This window comes from Haematobia irritans, chromosome 5 (assembly GCF_050003625.1).
Source record: "Haematobia irritans isolate KBUSLIRL chromosome 5, ASM5000362v1, whole genome shotgun sequence".
Lineage (NCBI taxonomy): Eukaryota > Metazoa > Arthropoda > Insecta > Diptera > Muscidae > Haematobia > Haematobia irritans.
In genome coordinates this window covers 143,453,269-143,477,383 of record NC_134401.1, presented here as the reverse complement: position 1 = coordinate 143,477,383, position 24,115 = coordinate 143,453,269, and the positions used below count along the sequence as shown (strand labels likewise).

The 24,115-nt window shown below is 29.4% G+C and overlaps 1 protein-coding gene across 1 annotated transcript in view; it reads left to right on the top strand.

Annotated features, from left to right (window-relative positions):
- Positions 1–24,115, top strand: part of robo1 (roundabout guidance receptor 1) — a 291,324-nt gene that overhangs the window by 156,006 nt on the left and 111,203 nt on the right. Inside the window, 1 exon segment of the mRNA XM_075308740.1 lies at positions 19,102–19,220. Coding sequence (XP_075164855.1) covers positions 19,102–19,220 — 119 coding nt within the window.

Below are 24,115 nucleotides of genomic sequence, written 5' to 3'. Positions count from 1 at the left end.
ATCTACGTCTGAAAGATGTATACCATTATAAGTTTTCGTTCTCCCTCTATGAAAATTAATACACAAAACGTGAGATTTTTATGTTACACAATAAATAAAAGTTACCTTTAACTGTAAATAAAAGTTACCTTTAACTGTAAGGTAACTTTTAGCGTTACTTCCCTACGGGAAATGGATCAACAACAGAACCGGTACAGGACTAGTCCCTGGTATGTATGGACCAGTCCCAGTTCTGGTCAAAACGTATGGAAGGGACCGGTCACTTTGACATGGGTTTGTCATTGGCGGGGTAAATTTACATTTTAGGACGCGTCTTGGAGTCATCCCAAAGGACACGTCCTGGGACAATTTAGCAGGAGAACCCCATAGACAGGTCCTCAGGAACCAATCTCGGACAAACTCTTAGAAATCTGTTTCAATTTGGGCTCCTAATCGAACCAGAAATGAAAAAAAAAACTTTTGAAATATGTCGAACCATAGGTTATTCCGATAATTTTATATCAATAAATGTGAAAATGCTTGATGTTAAGATTTTAATATCAAGCAAGTACGGAAATAAATAAATTGCGACTATTTATAAATTGCAAATAACTGGAGCACAGGTACCAGTTCTGTGATGGGTCCGTCAGTGGCAATTTGCACCAATTTCCCGTAGGGTTATTAATGACAATGGACCGTTCTGAATAGTTTTTATTTTCTCCCAAAAGTAGGCAGTAGTTTTTATATACGTAAGGCCTTTATTTTAACTACATAGGAAGTTCTTTAAATTCAATTTTTTATAACTTGGTTTTTTCATACTTTTAACTTTTTTGTTTCAAATAGGTTAAAAACAAAGTAAGAATTCATAAAATGGTACAAATCATTTAAGTTTTGTCGACAAAAATGCTAAATCCAATCTAAAAAAAATTGTGAATTATTGAAAATATTTGAAGTTAAACGTTTAAGACAAGAGTTAGAATCCATTAAAAGTTATAAACTGTTGTGCGGGCATAACCCATTGGTTCTAGGAGACTTTAATGCCCACCACGAACGTTGGCATTCTCTCCTGGGTAATGACCAGAAAGGCATAGCTTAGGCAGAGCAGATAGATAACTCCACATTTTGCACGGTGAATGAAGAGGCCTCCACGAGAATTATGGGTGATTGCAGCAGTTCGCCAGATTTATCCTTAGCATCGCCTGCTCTGATAAATGGCGTTTCCTGGCAACCCGTCATTTTATTGGGTTCTGACCACCTCTCCATAATTCTCACCATTAACCGACTCTCCGATTTCATAACCTCTGAACGCCGGACGTTCATAAACCAAAAGAAAGCCAACTGGGAAGGCTTCAGAGAATATAGCATAAAACTGTTAAAGAATATTTTTTTAAAAAGGGGAAATGGTGGTAGCTCTTCTTCAATTGCGAACAAATTGCATCATCTTATTCTTGAAATTTAAGCTTTGTCCTATTTCCACAAAGTAATTAATTTGAATTTGGTTACCATGATTTTGTTTATTATTTTAGTATGTGCTTGAATTATTTTCCCTACAGAAATCGAAGATTTATTTAATTGAAATGAGTGTGTAATGTGTATTATAGTTTTTCATTGAGAATAGTTTTTTTTCATCCATAAAGTATGCACCACTATTGTTATAGTTAATGTCTCAAAGTAGGCAATCATTTTTTATCTATAAAAAATTTTATGTGTAATTTATCGATTTATAAATATATCACGAAACAAGTAAAGGAATATTTTCTTTCTTAGGTTGGCCAGAAAAAGGGAAATTCGTGTCATCTGTTTCTTCATTCACTTGTGTAAATTACGAATCATATTTAAATACAATAAATATTCTGAATTCGGTTACAATGATTTTTTTTATTCTGATTTTGTTTATTATTTCATGAATAGTCTTTCCTCCATAAATTGGAATTTTATTTAATTGAATTGAGTGTGAATTACATTTTTAATTGGATTATTTATTTTTACAACTGTCCATTGTGAATAGTTTTTGTGTTTCTCCGTAAAGTAGGCTTTATTGTTGTAATATTCAATCCCATAAGCTAGGCATTGTTTTTTTTTTATACTTATATTTACAGTAAAATTCAGAAATTTTAAATTTATTGCGAAAAATGCGTAAAATATAGGATTTTTATATATCACCTCAAAAGAACTTCTTGCTAAGTGAAAATTAATACCATCTCTAGAAGAGCATTATTTAAAGTAATGACTTAGGAAGGACTTTCATTTTTTTTACCAAATATGAGAGAAGTTCATCAGCAGTGCTATTACGTGACGTTTTAAAATCTATTGATTTGATTTAATTTTATCCTAAAAGTAGGCACTATAATAGACGGGAGACCCTCTAAACGCTGGAATACTTCCCTTTACTGGTTATTTTCTATTTGACTTTTCTGAAACTATACTCACTTTCATTTAAACATATTTTTTTTGGAAGCTCTACCCTCCATAAATGACGTCTAACAATGTCAATAAGATCTATGTTGATTAATGCATCTTTTTAATTTTTGGATCGTGAGTTTCACTTTATCGCATTTTTTTATAAAATGAGTTTTTTATTTTTGATAAAATTAATTAAATTTTTTTTTATATCTTACACCACTTAACAAAATATCTATTGCTAATCTTCTTTTATTGTTCGATATATCTTCTTCATTTGTTTATAAGCAAAGATAAGTTCCTCTCCCTCTCTGTTTTATTGTTATGTCAAATTTTAATTGCCTGAAATTAAGTTGTAAATTTTTATATAATGCCACCCTCTCAATATCTCATTTGTGAGAACGACCATCATATTTTGATGAAATTACCACAAATGTTTTATTTTTTCCTCTGCTTTTGTTTTTATTGACAACACTTAATTAACACTTCCAATTTTAATTGAAACCATAAAAGACTAAAAGCAAAAGAAGCCAACTTTTAAAGAACTCAATTAAGCTAAGGTTAATGAAAATTGCCCAATGCCTTTAGAGTAGCGAGAGGCTGAGGAGAAAAAAAACAGAATTAAAAGCAAAACCTTAATGAATTTATGAGATTTTTTCTATTGAAAAATATCATAAATAATATATTTGGAAATTTTAAAATAAATGTTTTTAGTGACGAACAATTGTCTTATGAACAAAGCGATGGGGGAGCGATTAGAGAAGTTATTACATAGCTTTAGGGGAACAATTAAAGAAACCGAATGCGATTCATGGAGAAATTTCCTAAAGGAATTTGAAAATATAAATGGATTTTAAGATGGTTGTGATTGTAAAAAAAGTCTCAATAAATAAATAAAAAAAAAAACAAAGTACATAAAATTTAATGTTGCGACTAAAGGTGTGCTATATTTTTCAAACAGTTCTCTTTTATAAAAACTGTGCCTTCATCTTCTAGTTCACGGAAAAATTGTATAGCCCAAAACTCATAAACAGTTGCATATTGCTATTTAAACTTTATTGCTTATGTTTGTATTGCTAGCCTGTTTGATCCATATGGAAGGTTGACTTTTTCGAATACGTAAACTATAATATGGATATATTCGTTCTACGTGGGGTTTTAGGCTCAGTGTATTTTCCAAAGTCTAAAAATATTCAATAAAATTTGATCAAATTTTTTAAAATACATTCATTTTACTTTATACATATATATTTTATAATATATAGTACCTTATCAGATCCAATACACCTAAAAATATGCAAGCTTTTTTAATGAACCTTTTAGAATCTTTATCTTCTAAAAAATCCATGTATAACTTCAGGCTTCCGTGTGTTTACTTAAGCCTAAAAACATTCATAAAATATTTAAGAAAGTATATTCATACATTTTATTTATTTTTTTTTTATACAAGATCGAATAATATCTATAGTACAAAGATAACGTTTTTTATTTAAATTTTTTAACACCTAAAAATATGCTGACTTATAAAAAAAACTAAGAAACTGTTTTACTAATTTGTCGTTCCAAAAATCCGTTTAGGTTTTCGTGTGTTTACTATAGCTTAAAAATATTCCATATGTTTTCAGATCAAATTTTAAAATCTAAAATATCAAAAAGTCTATTACATTAAAGATAGAATTTATTTTTTAAAATTAAAAAAAAAACCTAAAAATATGCCATCAATTTTTACTAACATTTTAAGAATATTTTCTTACAATATCTTTAAAAAAATAATACTCATTCATTTTATTCTATTATAAAAATATGTACGATTGGCATTGTATTAACGATGGATTTTTTTATTTCTAACACCTAAAAATATGCTAACTTATAAAAAACTAATAAACTGTTTTCTTACTTTGTCGTTCCAAAAATTCGTTTTATAACTTCAGGTTTCCATGTGTTTACTAAAGCTTAAAAATATTTCTTATGTTTTCACATCAATTTTTAAAATCTAAAATTTCAAAAAGTCTATAACATTAAAGATAGAATTTATTTTTTAAAATTTAAAAAAACCTAAAAATATGCCATCAATTTGTACTAACATTTTAAGAATATTTTCTTACAATATCTTTAAAAAAAATAATACTCATTCATTTTATTCTATTATAAAAATGTGTACGATTGGCATTGTATTAACGATGGATTTTTTTATTTCTAACACCTAAAAATAGGCAACTTTTTTTTTTCAAAATTAAAAAGTTTTTTGTTTTCTTACCTTCTCTTTCCAATTTGGTTTGTGTATAAGTATCATTTTAGGTGGGATTTTGCCAACTATTTCTGTAACACCTAAAAATATGCTAACTTATAAAAAAAAAAAACTAAGAAACTGTTTTCTTACTTTGTCGTTCCAAAAATTCGTTTTATAACTTCAGGTTTCCATGTGTTTACTAAAGCTTAAAAATATTCCTTATGTTTTCACATCAAATTTTGAAATCTAAAATTTCAAAAAGTCTATAACATTAAAGATAGAATTTATTTTTTTAAAATTTAAAATAACCTAAAAATATGCCATCAATTTTTACTAACATTTTAAGAATATTTTTTACCATATCTTTTTAAATAAATTTACTCATTCATTTTATTCTATTATAAAAATGTGTACGATTGGCATTAAATTAACGATGGATTTTTTATTCTTATTTCTAACACCTAAAAATATGCAACTTTTTTCAAAATTTTTTTTCTTACCCTCTCTTTCCAATTTGGTTCGTGTATTAGTGTATAAGTATCATTTTAGGTGGGATTTTGTCTAACTAGTTCTTAGGAGCTCAATATTCTTAATTTTTAAGTTATTATTTCTAAAGCAATTTGTTTTTTAATTACATAGAAAATTTAAAATTTTTCCCTATACCTAAAAATATGCAACATATTTCTATAAGATCTTAAAGAAATTGTATTCTTGGTTAATCTTCCAAAAAAAACCTTAGTGTAACTTTATTCAAAAATATAATTTCTTAGAACCCTTTGATTTGTGTATTCTCCAGTTATGTCCATTAGGTGTTTATGATTAGTATCATTGTTCTCAAAACTAACTTATCCAACAGATGGGGGTTTTACCTAAATACATGTTATGAGCGCAACGTTGTTGCATTTTTTAAGGCACGATTTCTTAGGCAACATTTATTTTTTTTTTTTTTGTTTATCACAGCATATTCTTGGAAAATATCTTATGGTTTATTTTCCAAACGGTCTTCTTATGGAAAACAATTGAATTGCATTTTTTTTCGCTTTACCATAATTTTCAACAATGTCTTTAATGTGTGAGTACAAACTTTGGAAGGCGAGCAGAGCAGACCATAATAATTTTTGGTTTTGGTTGCAAAGCTTTCAGTTTTGCAGTTATAGAAAATGTGTCAATATAAATTATGGCTTTGCGGCGCATTTTTCTCGCTGTCATTGTCAGTAGTAGGGAGGCGGCCTGGAAAATGACACCCAAAAAGATAGTGGTGCCGAAAACAAAATGGTTATAAATACACCCAAGGGAGGAGATGGCAGGCGATGAGGACAAGAATGAAATTGCCATAATTTATGGCCCTCTTGAAAATCTATTAAAAAATAGATGCTTAAAGTTAAACAATGGTTAAAGAAAATATTTAGCAAGAGTCTTTGTTTTTATTTTTTTCTTTTTTTGTTAAAAATTTCTTTTACAAAAAAATAGGAAAATTTCTTAGGGAAATGAAAGGCTATTGAATATTTTTACAATTGAATGTATTTTTAATAGAAATTTTCTGTTTAAAAGTTACCATCTGTATCATATCTTTAAAGTTATAACTGTGCTCTTGATTTTCTAAGTAAATATGTATTATGTAGCGGAAATAATAAATATCATAAAATTATTGAGTGCTAGTTGAAGTTCCCAGCAAGAGCTAAGGAAAACTATCAATGGCTATGTTATACTTGTTGGGACACAATGTGTGGAAACATTGTAGAAGGCCAAGTAAACAAATTTTTCCAATATGAGGTATTCCAATATAAATATGAATATTTTTTCAACCGGATAATTTTGGTTTTATATTTTAAATTTCTCCATATGCTTGGCTACTCCACTCTATTGCTTATTTTATAAGAGAAAAGGTGGTGCACTTTCGAAACTGTTTGTTGATACCCTAACAAAGTTTAGGATATACAGTTGGTTTTCTTCAAGGGAAATGAAACTAGTAACCAACAATCATTCCTAGACCAATATTAGTTAAACCGGATCAGAAGTTGGAGTTCCAAATTTGGACAAACTCCGTATTCGGATGCTTTGTAAAATGCTACTCCCCTAAAGTTATACACAGATTTTCAGGAAGAAAAAGTAAGAAAGATTTGTTTAAAGTTTTACCAAAAAAGGTAGCATATTTTTAGTTGTTATAAAATAATAAAAACAGAAACTATCTTTAGTAATATAGATTTTGTAGAATTTTGTATAATAATATGAAATTGATAATAAATTAATAAATTGTCTTAATTAATTTGATGAAAACATATTGAATATTATTTTTATGTTAGCCTAGTATCAATACCGACTGCTTTTTCGTCCAAATTAATTACACAGTGCAACACAAAAAATCCAAACAAAAAATCACTTATCCCAGCCGAAATTACTCGATGAGAGAAGAAAAGTAATGCCTGGATTTTGCTAGATTGGTTGCCGTTCGTCCTTTATGAGCCTCTAAAGTTTTGTCGCCAAATTCGATTTTGAGCACATTTTGCAATTTTTCTATGGCTATAGCTCGAAAAATGCTGTGAATTTATTTTTGAGGTATTCTGCAAAGTTATAGCCCTTGGCCAAAAAAAATGCTGAATATATTAAGTTGGAAGATTTTCATCTTCATGCTCAAAATCGCACAAATGTCGAGAAAATGTTGTGTCCCCACTTTTATCAACGATTTTGTCGGTTTTTTCGGCTATATATAGCCCCCATGGTAAGGTTAGGTTCGGTTAGGTGGCTGCCCGATGTATCAGGCTCATTTAGATTATTCAGTCCATTGTGATACCACATTGGTGAACTTCTCTCTTATCATTGAGTGCTGCCCGATTCCATGTTAAGCTCAATGACAAGGCACCTCCTTTTTATAGCCGAGTCCGAACGGCGTTCCACATTGCAGTGAAACCACTTAGAGAAGCTTTGAAACCCTCAGAAATGTCACCAGCATTACTGAGGTGGGATAATCCACCGCTGAAAAACTTTTTGGTGTTCGGTCGAAGCACGGCGGGCATGCTAACCATTGCACCACGGTGCCCCCCCCCCCCATATAAACCGATCCCCAGATTTGACCTCCGGAGCCTCTTGGAGGAGCAAATTCCATCCGATCCGGCTGAAATTTGGTACTTGGTGTAAGTATATGATCTCTAGCAACCACGAAAAAAATTGGTCCACATCGGTCTATAATTATATATAGTCCCCATATAAACCGATCCCCAGATTTGGCTTGCGGCGCCTTTTAGAGAAGCAAATTTCATCCGATCCGGCTGAAATTTGGTACATGGTGTAAGTGTATGGTCTCCAACAAGTATGCAAAAATTGGTCCACATTGGTCCATAATTATATATAGCCCCCATATAAACCGAACCCCAGATTTGGCTTGCGGAGCCTCTAAGAGAAGCAAATTTCATCCGATCCAGCTGAAATTTGGTACATGGTGTTAGTATATGGTCTCTAACAACCATGCCAAAATGGGTCCACATCGGTTCATGATTATATATAGCCCCCATACAAACCGATCCCCAGATTTGACCTCGTTGGAAGATTTGGGCTCCTTGGAAGAGCAAAATTCACCCGATCCGGCTGAAATTTGGTACATGGGGTAAGTGTTTGGTCTCCAACAACTAAGCAAAAGTTGGTCCACATCGGTCCATAATTATATATAGCCCCCATATGAACCAATCCCCAGATTTGTCTTGCGGAGCCTCTAAGATAAGCAAATTTCATCCGATCCGTCTGAAATTTTGTACATGGTGTTAGTATATGGTCCTTAACAACCATGCCAAAATAGGTCCATATCGGTTCATTATTATATATAGACCCCATAAAAACCGATCCCCAGATTTGACCTCCGGAGCCCCTTGGAAAAGCAAAATTCACCCGATCGGGTTGAAATTTGGTACGTGGTGTTGGTATATGGTTTCTAACAACCATGCAAAAATTGGTCCATACCGGTCTTAATTATATATAACCCCCATTTAAACTGATCCCCAGATTTGACGTCCGGTGCTCTTGGAGGAGCAAAATTCATCTGATCCGGTTGAAATTTGGTACATTGCACTAGTATATAGTCTATAGCCGCTAACAACCATGCCAATATTAGTTCATATCGGTCTATAGTTATATATAGCCGATCCCCAAAATATAATCTTTCAAAATTTTATTTCTATTGAAAATTTTGTCAACATTTTATTACTATACAAAATTTTGCCAAAATTTTATTATTATACAAAATTTTGTCAAAATTTTATTCTTATAGAAAATTTTGTCAAAATTTGATTTCTATAGAAAATTTTATTACCATAGAAAATTTTGTCAATATTTTATTGTTATAGAAAATTTTGTCAAAATTTTATTTCTATAGAAAATTTTGTCAAAATTTTATTTCTATAAAAAAATTTGTCAAAATTTTATTTCTATAGAAAATTTTGTCAAAATTTTATTTCTATAGAAAATTTTGCCAAACTAAATTATATACGTATTTAATCGGCATTTTTTTTTTTTGTTTAATATATACCCCGTATGGACCAACTTACAATTGAGAAGACGGTGTTAAGAAGATACCTTGCCAAATTCATCTGATCCGGTTGATATTTGGTACATTGCACTAGTATATAGCCGCTAACAACCATGCCAATATTAGTCCATATCGGTCTATAGTTATATATAGCCGATCCGCAAAATTAACTTACCAAAATTTTATTTCTATAGAAAATTTTGTCAAAATTTTATTTCTATAGAAAATTTTGTCAAAATTTTATTATTATACAAAATTTTGTCAAAATTTTATTACTATAGAAAATTTTGTCAAAATTTTACTTCTATAGAAAATTTTGTCAAAATTTTATTTCTATAGAAAATTTTGTCAAAATTTTATTTCTATAGAAAATTTTGTCAATATTTTATTGTTATAGAAAATTTTGTCAAAATTTTATTTCTATAGAAAATTTTGTCAAAATTTTATTTCTATAAAAAAAATTTGTCAACATTTTATTTCTATAGAAAATGTTGTCAAAATTTTATTTCTATAGAAAATTTTGTCAAAATTTTATTTCTATAGAAAATTTTGTCAAAATTTTATTTCTATAGAAAATTTTGTCAAAATTTTATTTCTATAGAAAATTTTGCCAAACTAAATTATATACGTATTTAATCGGCATTTTTTTTGTTTAATATATACCCCGTATGGACCAACTTACAATTGAGAAGACGGTGGTAAGAAGATACCTTGCCATCGGCAAGTGTTACCGCAACCCAAGTAATTCGATTGTGGATGACAGTCTTTAGTACAAGTTTCTATGCAATCCACGGTGGATTCGGTCTGGCCGAACTTACGGCCGTATATACTTGTTTTTTTTTCAATTTGGATCCTCACTAGGTTAGGTAAGGTTAGGTTAGGTGGCAGCCCGATGTATCAGGCTCACTTAGACTATTCAGTCCAATGTGATACCACATTGGTGAACTTCTCTCTTATCACTGAGTGCTGCCCGATTCCAATCATAATATTTTTGTAAATTTTGAAATCCGTTAAGATTATCAAATTTACGAGTCTAATATTATTTATTAAACTATTTTATTGTTTTAAATTATTTATTTAATTATTTTATTTAAAATATTTATTTATTTATTTTATTTATTTACTGATAGTTTTGCCCCTTTAACGATAATGTTTTCAAGGGAAACACCCAACGCTCAATGACAAGGGACCTCCTTTTTATAGACGACTCCGAACGGCGTTCCACATTGCAGTGAAACCACTTAGAGAAGCTTTGAAACTCTCAAAAATGTCACCATTACTGAGGTGGGATAATCCACCGCTGAAAAACTTTTTGGTGTTCGGTCGAAGCAGGAATCGAACCCACGACCTTGTGTATGCAAGGCGGGCATGCTAACCATTGCACCACGGTGGCTCCCGGGATCCTCACTAAAGCTGAGTACTATGTTCAGTCTTCAAGCTGAAAACCAGCTTGTTTTCACGGTTCCTTTTTTTAATTAACTAATTTAGAAATATAAAATTATTTGCAATCAATTCCTTGGATCTTTTCCATCCTTTATTTGGCAAGACTCGATCAAAATATAATCGTCTTCATAAATATATTTGTACTTTTAAGTTAGTGTTTTGGTGAAAAACCCGAACATAGTACTCACCTTAAGTTAACAATCGTTTTCCATTTGATTGAAAACCACTTATTGAAATTTATTATAAAAAAATTCGTTGCATACTTTTAGTTGGTGGGTGTTTCCCCTGAAAACGTTGCGGTTAAAGGGGAAATTTGCTCACATAAAAAATATCAGGAAATAAATAAATGGAATAATTAAATAAATAATAATAGAATTGTGTAGCATTTTTTTCAATTTGGATCCTCACTAAGCCGACAATCTTTTTTTGCCCATTTGATTGAAAACCACTCTTTGAATTTTTTTTATAAAAACAATTCCTTGCCTAGTGTTTGGCGTTGGGTGTTTCCCTTGAAAACATTATGACCAAAGGGGCAAAACTATCAGTAAATAAATGAAATAAATAAATAATTTAAATAAATAAAATAATTTAATAAATAATATTCGACTCGTAAATTTGATAATCTTAACGGATTTCAAAATTTACAAAAATGTTATGATTATATTTGGGGAAAAACAAAAATTTCCGCCTTCGATGGAATATTCTTTTCCGGAATTGCTCATATTTTTTTAAGTGCTAAATCTCTATACTTCAAGAATACTACAATGTATTTTATAGATTTCACAAAAATATAAATATATTTAAAATAACACATAGCAATAACTAGCGATATCATAACAAACGACCGCCCGCAGTGTTATCAATCAACAGCGATATGGATTCCAACAAGCAATATCATCATCATCCATCCCATCATCTTCGTCGAACATCAGAGCTAGAAATTTTTTATGAAAATACATGATCGACAAGTTCACGCCTGGGTGAAGAGTGTTATGGTATAATCTGCATACATAAATAGAACTGGCCAGATAATCATGGAGTGCAATGCTCAATAAAATAACACAAGTACAAAACCAAAGCCATTGAGGGCCTGAAACCTCATCCATATCTCCTACAACTTTATCATCATAATGATGTTGAAGGAAAATAATGATCCATAACAATTTCAAGTGGTTTCTTGCATGCCCCTCTAATGGCAGTTTTATTTTAGAAAATATTCTTCCTTAATTTTTCTTTAGTTCTTTGGAAAAGTTGTTGTGAGTAGTCAACTTCTTCCCACATCCTTTGCCATATTATTAGCTGGGACATTAACATCATGCTGATAGCTGCAAACGATTTAAGTGCATTCATAATTCACTACAATACCGGTAGTAGCTTAGCTGAAGTGACACTAATATTTCATCGTGCTCTGTGCTAATTTTAAAGCAACACCCAATGCATTGTGTGCATTGGTTCATTGAGTTACATCTTAAGGCTAAGCCAAAAGCAAATAGAACCTGCGTTGACATCTCAATATATTCCACAAGGCATTACTGATGGCATAGATTCTCATGTTTCATGGTTGGATGTTAGAAGCATATGGTATTGTATGGTATAGTTGCTTTGGGTTCTATTATCATACATAGTATTCCATTCCCATGAGTCATATATTGTCAAGTTGAAAGTATTTAGATTTCTTGGCAAATAAGAAAATTGCAAAAAAAATTGCTTGGCTTATAGCTAAATGGTAATTAACCTTAATGTTAGGAGAAATTTATGAATGCCTCAAAAGTAGGCTATGTTTCTATGAAGTTACCCCCCCAGAGTATGCTCCATTAATATAACAGCTTAAAAGTCTACTTTTACTTACATTAAATTGAAAAAAAAAATCATCATTAAAATGTAACTATTAATATGACAGCCTAAAAGTATATTATAAAATTAAACCGTTTTCATTTCCTATATTCTGATGTCCTTATATCAATCTTTATATTTCTATTAAAACAAAAAAGCTCTGTAGTTTTTCTAAACCATTCAAACTAACATAAATTTGTGTTTTTATACCCTCCACCATAGGATGGGGGGTATATTAACTTTGTCATTCCGTTTGTAACACATCGAAATATTGCTCTAAGACCCCATAAAGTATACATATTCTGGGTCGTGGTGAAATTCTGAGTCGATCTGAGCATGTCCGTCCGTCCGTCTGTTGAAATCACGCTAACTTCCGAACGAAACAAGCTATCGACTTGAAACTTGGCACAAGTAGTTGCTATTGATGTAGGTCGGATGGTATTGCAAATGGGCCATATCGGTCCACTTTTACGTATAGCCCCCATATAAACGGACCCCCAAATTTGGCTTGCGAGGCCTCTAAGAGAAGCAAATTTCATCCGATCCGGCTGAAATTCGGTACATGGTGTTAGTATATGGTCCCTAACAATCATGCAAAAATTGGTCCACATCGGTCCATAATTATATATAGCCCCCATATAAACCGATCCCCCGATTTGGCTTGCGAGGCCTATAAGAGAAGCAAATTTCATCCGATCCGGCTGAAATTTGGTACATGGTGTTAGTATATGGCCTCTAACAACCATGCAAAAATTGGTCCACATCGGTCCATAATTATATATAGCCGCCATATAAACCGATCCCCCGATTTGGCTTGTGAGGCCTCTAAGAGAAGCAAATTTTATCCGATCCGGCTGAAATTTAGTATATGGTGTTAATATATGGCTTCTAACAACCATGCAAAAATTGGTCCACATCGGTCCATAATTATATATAGCCCCCATATAAACCGATCCCCCGATTTGGCTTGCGTGGCCACTAAGAGAAGCAAATTTCATCCGATCCGGCTGAAATTTGGTACATGGTGTTAGTATATGGTCTCTAACAACCATGCAAAAATTGGTCCACATCGGTCCATAATTATGTATAGCCCCCATATAAACCGATCACCAGATTTGACCTTCGGAGGCTCTTGGAAGACCAAAATTCATCTGATTCAGTTGAAATTTGGTACGTGGTGTTAATATATGGCCTCAAACTCCCATGCAAAAATTGGTCGAAATCGGTCCATAATTATATATAGGCCCCATATAAACTGATCCACAGATTTGGCCTCCAGAGCCCCTTGGAAGAGCAAAATTCTTCCCATTCGCTTGAAATTTGGTACGTGATGTTAGTATATGGTATCCAACAATCATGCAGGAATTGGTTCCTATCAGTCCATAATTATATATAGCTCCCATATGGACCGATCACGAGATTTGGTTTTAGAGCCTCTTGGAGGAGCAAATTTCTTCCGAATGAGTTGAAATTTGGTACATTGTGCTAGTATATGACCGTTAACAACCATGCCTAACTAGGTCCATATCGGTCTATAGTTATATAAAGCCCTCGATCCGCAATCACACAAAAATTGGTCCATATCAAGTTCATAATTGTATATAGCCCCCATTTAAGCGACCCCCATATTTCAATTCTGGCTCTCTACGTACCGTGCAAAAAGTCCATATCGATTCGTAATTATTTGTAGACTTACCTATACATACCTTTTTTGTCTAATATATACCATGTATGGACTAACTCACAATTTAGAAAACGATGTTAAGAAGGCTTAAGATACCACAACCCAATTAATTCGATTGTGAATGACAGTCTTTCGTAGAAGTTTCTACGCAATCCATGGTGGAGGGTACATAAGATTCGGCCTGGCCGAACTTACGGCCGTATATACTTGTTTTTTCTATGTTATATTGTCTATGTCAAGGCTTTTGCTATTTAATGAGCAACTAACCCATGTATTCTGCTTTGGCTTTTACTTTAATCTAAATTACAATTTCTGCTTGAACTTTATGCTCACTCATGTGGTTGCCATAATTATCATAATGAATAGAAGACCATGTATAAAATAATGCATTTCAACTACGACTGAGTGAAATGAAAGAGATGGTCGGGGGGATAAAACATTTTCAGAAGCATTGCATAATTTTAGGATGTTTTTCTTTGACATGCATTTGAAATAGTTGCTTGTTATTTTGCATAATGATGGGTAAAAATATCATCATAGTAATCGGAAATTTCCAAAAAGTTTTTTTGCTTAAAATCTGCTATGCAAATGTTCGAGATGATAAATTAGAATTTTTTTTTTTTTGGGTTAGCACAATTTAATGTGGCCAAACTTTTGGTTCAATTAAAATTAATGCATATCGTTAGGCAAAAAGAATAATATAGAGCAAAGTTTTTTCATGATTCTGTTTATATAACATTGGATTCTATACATGCCCAACAGATCTAGCATATAATATGCGACACCATCTATGGTGAAGGCTCAAAAAAAAAATCGATTAAACCTCGGAAACATTCGTTAATAAAGAAATTAAGTTCTAAATAAATTCTCTAGATTAAATTCTAAATACTCAACATACACAGTCTCACACAAGTTTACATACGATTAAAGAATGTGTATTTTGTTTAAATAATAAAATATTATAAACTATGCATATACATGCTTTAATTTTTTATAAAATAATTTGAGAAACAAAGTACTTGTTAATTTTTAAGAAATTTTTTTTGGTGTGGTTTATAAACAACGAGAAACCTGTTTAGTTAGAAGGTTAAAAACTCAGGGGTATGTAAACTTGTTTAAGACTGTGTATAAGAAACAAGAAACGTCAATAGCACATTACAGAAGATTGGACAATAGGAGGGTTAAAAATCATTTCTGGAATTTACTTATACATCACTTTTCAATATATTTTTATTTCATGTCAATTTCCCAGTAGAACTGTTATAATCAAGTTTATATAATATAGAATGGACTCTACGGCTATAAAACTTCCAATCGACTGTAGTTTGCTGTTTCCAATCGACTGTAGTTTGTTGTTGATATTTTTGGAATTTCTTGTATGCTGAATACTCAGAAATTGGCATACACCCACTGAGTATACCAGTTGATAAATCTTGTATACTCAGGCCCTTATTTAACGTTGAGTTTATATTGACCATTTTAAGTCTAGAAAACAGTATGGGATAGGCGTGATGTTGACAATGAAAGTATGATTTGATAATGAAAATTGTCCATAATTTATATGGTCCTTATATAACACAATATACCGGTTTTGTTAATTATAATCTTTCTTTTTGACATTGTGAACATTTTCAAAGGTGAAGTTTATTGCTTTGCTTTAATTATTAATAAAGTCAACCTATATAGCGCCTTATAAATATTTTTGTTATTTATTTTTAATCCTTTGCAAAACTGTTATAACCATATCTATATTCTGACCTGAGCTTAAATGTAGCCAACGTTCAGTCTATTGATCACTCTTAATGAAGCTAGAGCAAAAGTTATACTATAGAATTATATGGACCTTTGAAGAAATTCAGGCATGCTGAGTATAATAGTTGGCAAAACTGGTATACTAATGACATATTTGACATAGGGTTCAGATTAATCATTTCAAGTCTAGAAAACTAACTGCAACATCCTAGAGTACAATAATTTCTGTTTTTGTATCTGATATAGACTCCATCTTGGTAAACTGGTATACTCAGACTTTGTATAACATAGACTCACCCATAATCATATTTAAAAACTTATGTGTCAATAATTTCTGTTACTAAAATCATTTTCATGTACTCAATTCAAAGGTGAGTGAAACAAGAGCCATCGTGGTGCAATAGCTAGCATGCCCTCTTAGCTTTCGTCGCGGGTTTAATCCCAGTTTTATATGAAAGCAAAGAAAAGTAAAACATTTCAGCTTTATCCACTCCTTTTAATCCTCTCTCAATAAAGTTGGTGACATGAGTGTTTCAAAACTACTCTAGGTTAGATTAGAGAGGATGACAACAATATTGCTTGATACTGGCACAGGAAGTGTAACGAATCTTCCGTAACTTCCGGGTTCTGACACCATCTGCAAATGTCAACATTTGTTCCTTTATTTCCCATTTGTTCATAGAGCCGAGGTTCCTAGCACAGAGTTACATTACTCTGTTAAGTGAGAACCCTAAGCTTTCTACGAAAGCGAATGACTATCTTAGATCTTATGTTTGCATTGCCCAAGACCTTTATAGATGCTTGACTGTCGATGAAAAAAGCTTCTCTAAGTGGTTTTACCGTAATGTGAAACGCTTTTTGACTCGGCTATAAAAAGGATTTCCTAAATATAGAATTAGATAGTACTCATGGAGATGAAAAGAAAAGTTCACCCTCATTGGTCTAAGTGAGCGTAATTTATGGGCTGCCTTAACGCACCCCAAGTAGATAAGTATACCACTTAAAAAAAACTGTTATACATAGGTTCATAAACTAACATGACTTCATATTTTCATAATACCATTATAGAATCTAATCTAATCTCGCCCTTTGGACTTGCCTATAAAAATAGGTGCCTTATCATAGTGCTAAATATACACAGAAAACATTTTCACCAAAATATTTCCAATTAGAATTTTAATTGAATTTTCAAAAATATTCAATTAAAAATTTAATTGATTTAACAATTTGTTTAATTAAAATCAATCAACCACAAAAATTAATAGTAGGTTAGGTTAGGTTAGGTGGCAGCCCGATGTATCAGGCTCACTTAGACTATTCAGTCCATTGTGATACCACAGTGGTGAACTTCTCTCTTATCACTGAGTGTTGCCCGATTCTATGTTAAGCTCAATGACAAGGGACCTACTTTTTATAGCCGAGTCCGAACGGCGTTCCGCATTGTAGTGAAACCACTTAGAGAAGCTTTGAAACACTCAGAAATGTCACCGGCATTACTGAGGTGGAATAATCCACCGCTGAAAAACTTTTTGGTGTTAGGTCGAAGCAGGAATCGAACCCACGACCTTGTGTATGCAAGGCGGGCATGCTAACCATTGCACCACGGTGGCTCCCAAAAAAATTAATAGTATCAATTTGTTTTTTTAATTGGTTCAATTAATTTTTAATTGACTTTAGTGAGTGATACTATCATTTCTGTGATTGAAGACATTTCAATTAAAAACTAATTGCATCAATTAATTTCGTGATTGAATTCAAACATTTTTTTTTTTTGTATGTAGAATCAGGTAGGACTCACACAGAAGGACAAAAAAACGAAGTTCCGCATCCTTTGTATCACATAATCTACGTTAGTATAACAGTTAAAAACTGTTATACTCAGATCCCTAAACTAGCACGATTTTTTTATTAATCAATTTCTTGCCACAACTCAGACCAGAGTAAAATTTATTACAGGATTTTTACTTAACATTGATTATACGCATTTTATACCGAAATGCATCAATGCTAGGTTCAACGCTGAAGCTATACTCAGACTATCAAGCTTATAGTTATAAAACTTAGTGAACTATGTTTGAATATCCTAATTGAATTTCAATGACAAGATTATTTTAAACCCTTAGAAATGTCACCCGAATTCCTTAAAAGAGAAGAACCACCACTGAAAAAAAATCGAGCAATTCTTAAGACTTTCTTAGTGTCCCTCATATAGTTTTATAGCTTTCTTATTTTTTGTCTATTCTTCTATATATCGATCAAGATAAAATAAGAAAAACAACAAAACCCAATGGCTTCTTTTAGAATTTTAATTAGAATTCCACAACAGCTTGTCCCCTAGCATTTCATAATGGCACACTGGCCTTTTTTGGTCATTAATTTTATGAAAAATTTCGTTATATAGGCCACATTTGAGGCAATGCTAACAATTAAACCTTTCTGTGTAGCATATGTTTCGGATGAATACGCACACACACATCCATTGTGCTTTTCTCGGCATATTAGTATGACATAATTTTAAGGATAATACCAGAAAATTTATATTCTGGCATGCATTTAGGCCAACTAGCCTCACACAAATTAAATGTCTGCATTTCTACATTTTATATAGCATATATTCAAAGCAGCAGCAGGGGGAAATTAAACATACTAGATAAATATATGTATGTTTTTTGTGTGGCATGCTTTCAGGCTGTGTGTATGTGTAGCACGAAATGAAATGAATGGATTGCATCCTCTACTATGGCCTACATTATGGCTAATTTAAATAATATGAATGCAAACTAAAAAGCACATTTCTCATATGTTAATTTTAGATAAAACCTAATGACTGAAAAGTTGTTACAAACATTTTAGCGGATACCCCCTATAGATATGCTATGTTTTTTGTTTTGATTTGGATTCATTCTTTGGATTTTGTCCAACGAACAAGAGTTGCCTTCATTTTTCTTTCATCATTTCTTTGCTTGTTTGTCACTTTGTAGGTATTTGGTTGCAATTTTGTTTTTCACTTGACATAATATCTCTGCTGGCAAAGAAACGGAGCATCAGGTCGAGTATAAAAGCAAATTGTTGGAAGCATAACAATGCTAGTGTCTCTTGGATCTTTCACATTTTGTTTTTAATAATACATTTCATATGTCTCTCGTGCATTACATTCACATGACATTCCTATTCAAATATGTCGTTTTTTTTTTAAGATTCTATAACTGTGTTTGTTTTTTCATATTTCTCATCCTTTTTTTCTTGCCTCTGTTGTCGTTACAGTTTTGCGTGATGACTTTCGAGCACAACCAAAGGATACACGTGTGGCCAAAGGAGAAACGGCATTGTTGGAATGTGGGCCACCAAAAGGTATACCAGAGCCAACATTAATATGGATGAAGGTAAGTTCAAGATAACTCGTAAACATCTTTATCATCTAAAGATGCAAATAGAAAACGCCGGAGGCGTAGCTATGTGATATAAGGGGATTAGATTTTGAAAATATTAAATACCAATCTCACAAGTCTGAATATACATATATTTCAGTGTTGGCTAATACACATTTCCAGATAATTTGTTTTTCTATAGAAAATTTTGTCAAAATTTTATTTCTATAGAAATTGCTTTAATTTGTATAGAGTTTTTTCTATAGAAAATTATTATTATTTCTATAGAAAATATTGTCAAAATTTTATTTCTATAGAAAGTTTTGTCAAAATTTTATTTCTATAGAAAATTTTGTCAAAATTTTATTTTTATATAAAATTTTATCAAAATTTGATTTCTATAGAAAATTGTGCCAAATTTTATTTCTATAGAAAATTTTGTCAATATTTTATTTCTATAGCAAATTTGGTCAACATTTTATTTCTATAGAAAGTTTTGTAAAAATTTTATTTCTATAGAAAATTTTGTCAAAATTTTATTTCTATAGAAAATTTTGTCAAAATTGTATTTTTATAGAAAATTTTGTCAAAATTTTATTTCTATAGAAAATTTTGTCAAAATTTTATCTCTATAGAAAATTTTGTCAATATTTTATTTCTATAGAAAATTTTGTCAATATTTTATTTCTATAGCAAATTTGGTCAACATTTCATTTCTATAGAAAGTTTCGTAAAAATTTTATTTCTATAAAAATTTTGTCAAAAATTTCATTTCGATAGAAAATTTTGTCAAAATTTTTTTTCTATAGAATATTTTGTCAAAATGTTATTTTTATAGATAATTTTATCAAAATTTTATTTTAACAGAAAATTTTGTCAAAATTTTATTTCTATAGAAAATTTTGTCAAAAATGTCATTTCTATAGAAACTTTTGTCAAAAATTTTGTTTCTATAGAAAATTTTGGTAAAAATTTTGTTTCTGTAGAAAAATTTGGTCAAAATTTTATTTCTATAACAAATTTTGTGAACATTTTATTTCTATAGAAAATTTTATCAAAATTTTATTTCTACAGAAAATTTTGTCAAAATTTTATTTCTATAGAAAATTTTGCCAAATTTTATTTCTATGGAAAATTTTGTGAATATTTTATTTCTATAGCAAATTTGGTCAACATTTTATTTCTATAGAAAGTTTTGTAAAAATTTTATTTCTATAGAAAATTTTGTCAAAATTTTATTTCTATAGAAAATTTTGTCAAAATTGTATTTTTATAGAAAATTTTGTCAAAATTTTATTTCTATAGAAAATTTTGTCAAAATTTTATTTCTATAAAATTTTTTCCGACATTTTATTTCTATAGAAAATTTTGTCTAAATTTTTTCTGTAGAAAATTTTGTTTAAATTTTTTCTATAGAAAATCGTGTCTACATTTTTTCTATAGAAAATTTTGTCAATATTTGATTTCTATAGCAAATTTTGTCAACATTTTTTTTCTATAGAAAATTGTGTCAAAATTTTATCTTTATATAAAATTTTATCAAAATTTTATTTCTACAGAAAATTTTGTCAAAATTTTATTTCTATAGAAAATTTTGCCAAATTTTATTTCTATAGAAAATTGTGCCAATATTTTATTTCTATAGCAAATTTGGTCAACATTTCATTTCTATAGAAAGTTTTGTAAAAATTTTATTTCTATAGAAAATTTTGTCAAAATTTTCATTTCTATAGAAAATTTTGTCGAAAATTTTGTCAAAATTTTATTTTTATAGAAAATTTTATCAAAATTTTATTTCTACAGAAAATTTTGTCAAAATTTTATGTCTACAGAAAATTTTGCCAAATTTTATTTCTATGGAAAATTTTGTGAATATTTTATTTCTATAGCAAATTTGATCAACATTTTATTTCTATAGAAAGTTTTGTAAAAATTTTATTTCAATAGAAAATTTTGTCAAAATTTTATTTCTATAGAAAATTTTGTCAAAATTTTATTTTTATAGAAAATTTTGTCAAAATTTTATTTCTATAGAAAATTTTGTCAAAATTTTATTTCTATAGAAAATTTTCCCACCATTTTATTTCTATGGAAAATTTTGTCAAATTTTTTTATAGAAAATTTTGTCAAAATTTTATTTCTATAGCAAATTTGATCAAAATTTCATTTCTATAAAAAGTTTGGTAACAATTTTATTTCTATAAACAATTTTGTAAAATTTTGTCAAAAATTTCATTTCTATAAAAAATTTTGTCAACATTTTTTTCTATAGCATATTTTGTCAAAATTTTATTTTTATAGAAAATTTTGTCAAAATTTTATTTCTATAGAAAATTTTGCCAAATTTTATTTCTATGGAAAATGTTGTGAATATTTTATTTCTATATAAAATTTGGTCAACATTTTATTTCTATAGAAAGTTTTGTAAAAAATTTATTTCTGTAGAAAATTTTGTCAAAATTTTAAAAATTTTGTAAAATTTTGTCAAAAATTTCATTTCTATTGAAAATTTTGTCAAAAATTTTATTTTGTAAAAAATTTTGTTTCTATAAAATTTTGTCAAAATTTTATTTCTATAGAGTATTTTGTCAAACTTTTATTTCTATAGAAAATTGTGGTAAAAATTTTGCTTCTATTTTATTTATTGATCCTATTATTAAAGCCAGAAAGGTCGCTAAAAAATTTCTTTATTTTAAAGAATCAGCATCTTTGACTCGGAATTAATACAAAAATCCTTAAGGAAACTTTAATCAAAATCATCTTGACCCCCCTCCCCCCCAAAAAAAGTCTTGGCTACATCCCTGGCGTGGTTGATATCTTTACGAAATAACAAACATAAAATATTATTTAACGTTACATATATGTATGATAATATATAGAAATATCAGTTAGATTGCTGACTCGTATTACCTATTCAAAGTTGATGCAGGTTTTCGTTCATTCGTTCGCCTCCCTTACGAGTAGTCAGGCTGTCATGCATAAAACATTTAAAATTCAGTTTGAACGTAAAAAGCTTTTTTGCGGGGGGATTGAAACGCGAAAAAAAAACCTATAAAAAGGAGTTTATATTGGTGTATTTGTGGACCATTCTTTTTAGCAAGCATCATTCGTTTTAAGCACCAACTGTCTATAGCAATTTGTTCCCTTGTCCCAATGATACGAATATTTCCTTGGAAAAAAAATCCTAATATTTGCTTTCCATATATAAATCTAGCATAAGTTTGATTTCATAGTTTTCAAGTTTGGTTTATTTCTCGGAGTAATAGCCGGGGCTCTATCCTAGGCTAAGGACATTGCATGGTCTGTAGGAAAAATCTAAAAACAAAAACACAAAATAAGGGAATGTCTCAAAAAAACTAAAAAAATACAATTCAAACTAACTGTATTCCAAAAAAATGAAATCATCAATCAGCGTTACATACTCGTTAAGTTGATAGCAAGGTTTTGAAACACTCTACAATACTATAGGAAAGTATTCCCTGAAATATTTAAGTTCTGGAAAAATCTATACCAGAAAAATTCAAAGCGATTGGGGAAACAAATATTGATGAAATTTTTGGCGGTTCATCTATTGAAGGTGGAAAATAGTAACGAATTCATGTGTTCAAATAAATCTCTTTGATTTTTTTACTTTTCAATATTGAAAAAATATTGTATTTTGTACATGCTATTTAAAAAACTAGAACTGTATTTAGAAGTATAATATTTAGTTAGATAACTAAATATTTTAATTGAATACGAAACAAAATAAATAAATAAAATTTTGACAACAATTTTCTTTAGAAATAACATTTTGACAAAATTTTCTGTAGAAATAAAATTTTGAACAAATGTTCTATAGAAATAAAATTTTGACAAAATCTTCTATAGAAATAAAATTTTGACAAAATTTTCTAAAGAAATAAAATTTTGACAAAATTTTCTATAAAAATAAAATTTTGACAAAATTTTCTATAAAAATACAATTTTGACAAAATTTTGTATAGAAATAAAATTTTGACAAAATTTTCTATAGAAATAAAATTTTGACACAATTTTCTATAGAAATAAAATTTTGACAAAAATTTTCTTTAGAAATAAAATTTTGACAAAAATTTTCTATAGAAATAAAATTTTGACAAAATTTTTTATAGAAATAAAATTTTGACAAAATTTTGACAAAAATTTTCTTTAGAAATAAAATTTTGACAAAATTTTCTATATAATTTTCTATAGAAATAAAATTTTGACAAAATTTTCTATAGAAATAAAATGTTGACACAATTTTCTATAGAAATAAAATTTTGACAAAAATTTTCTTTAGAAATAAAATTTTGACAAAATTTTCTATAGAAATCAAATTGTGACAAAATTTTCTATAGAAATAAAATTTTGACAAAATTTTCTACAGAAATAAAATTTTGACAAAAATTTTCTTTAGAAATAAAATTTTGACAAAATTTTCTATAGAAATAAAATTTTGACAAAATTTTCTATAGAAATAAAATGTTGACAAAATTTTCTATAGTAATACAATTTTGAAAAAATTTTCTATAGAAATAAAATTTTGACAAAATTTTCTATAGAAATAAAATTTTGACACAATTTTCTATAGAAATAAAATTTTGACAAAAATTTTCTTTAGAAATAAAATTTTGACAAAATTTTCTATAGAAATAAAATTTTGACACAATTTTCTATAGAAATAAAATTTTGACAAAAATTTTCTTTAGAAATAAAATTTTGACAAAATTTTCTATAGAAATAAAATTTTGACACAATTTTCTATAGAGATAAAATTTTGACAAAAGTTTCTTTAAAAATAAAATTTTCACAAAATTTTCCATAGAAATAACAAAAAATTCAAAAAAAAAAATAAAATCCTGACAAAATTTTCTATAGAAATAAAATTTTGACAAAATTTTCTATAG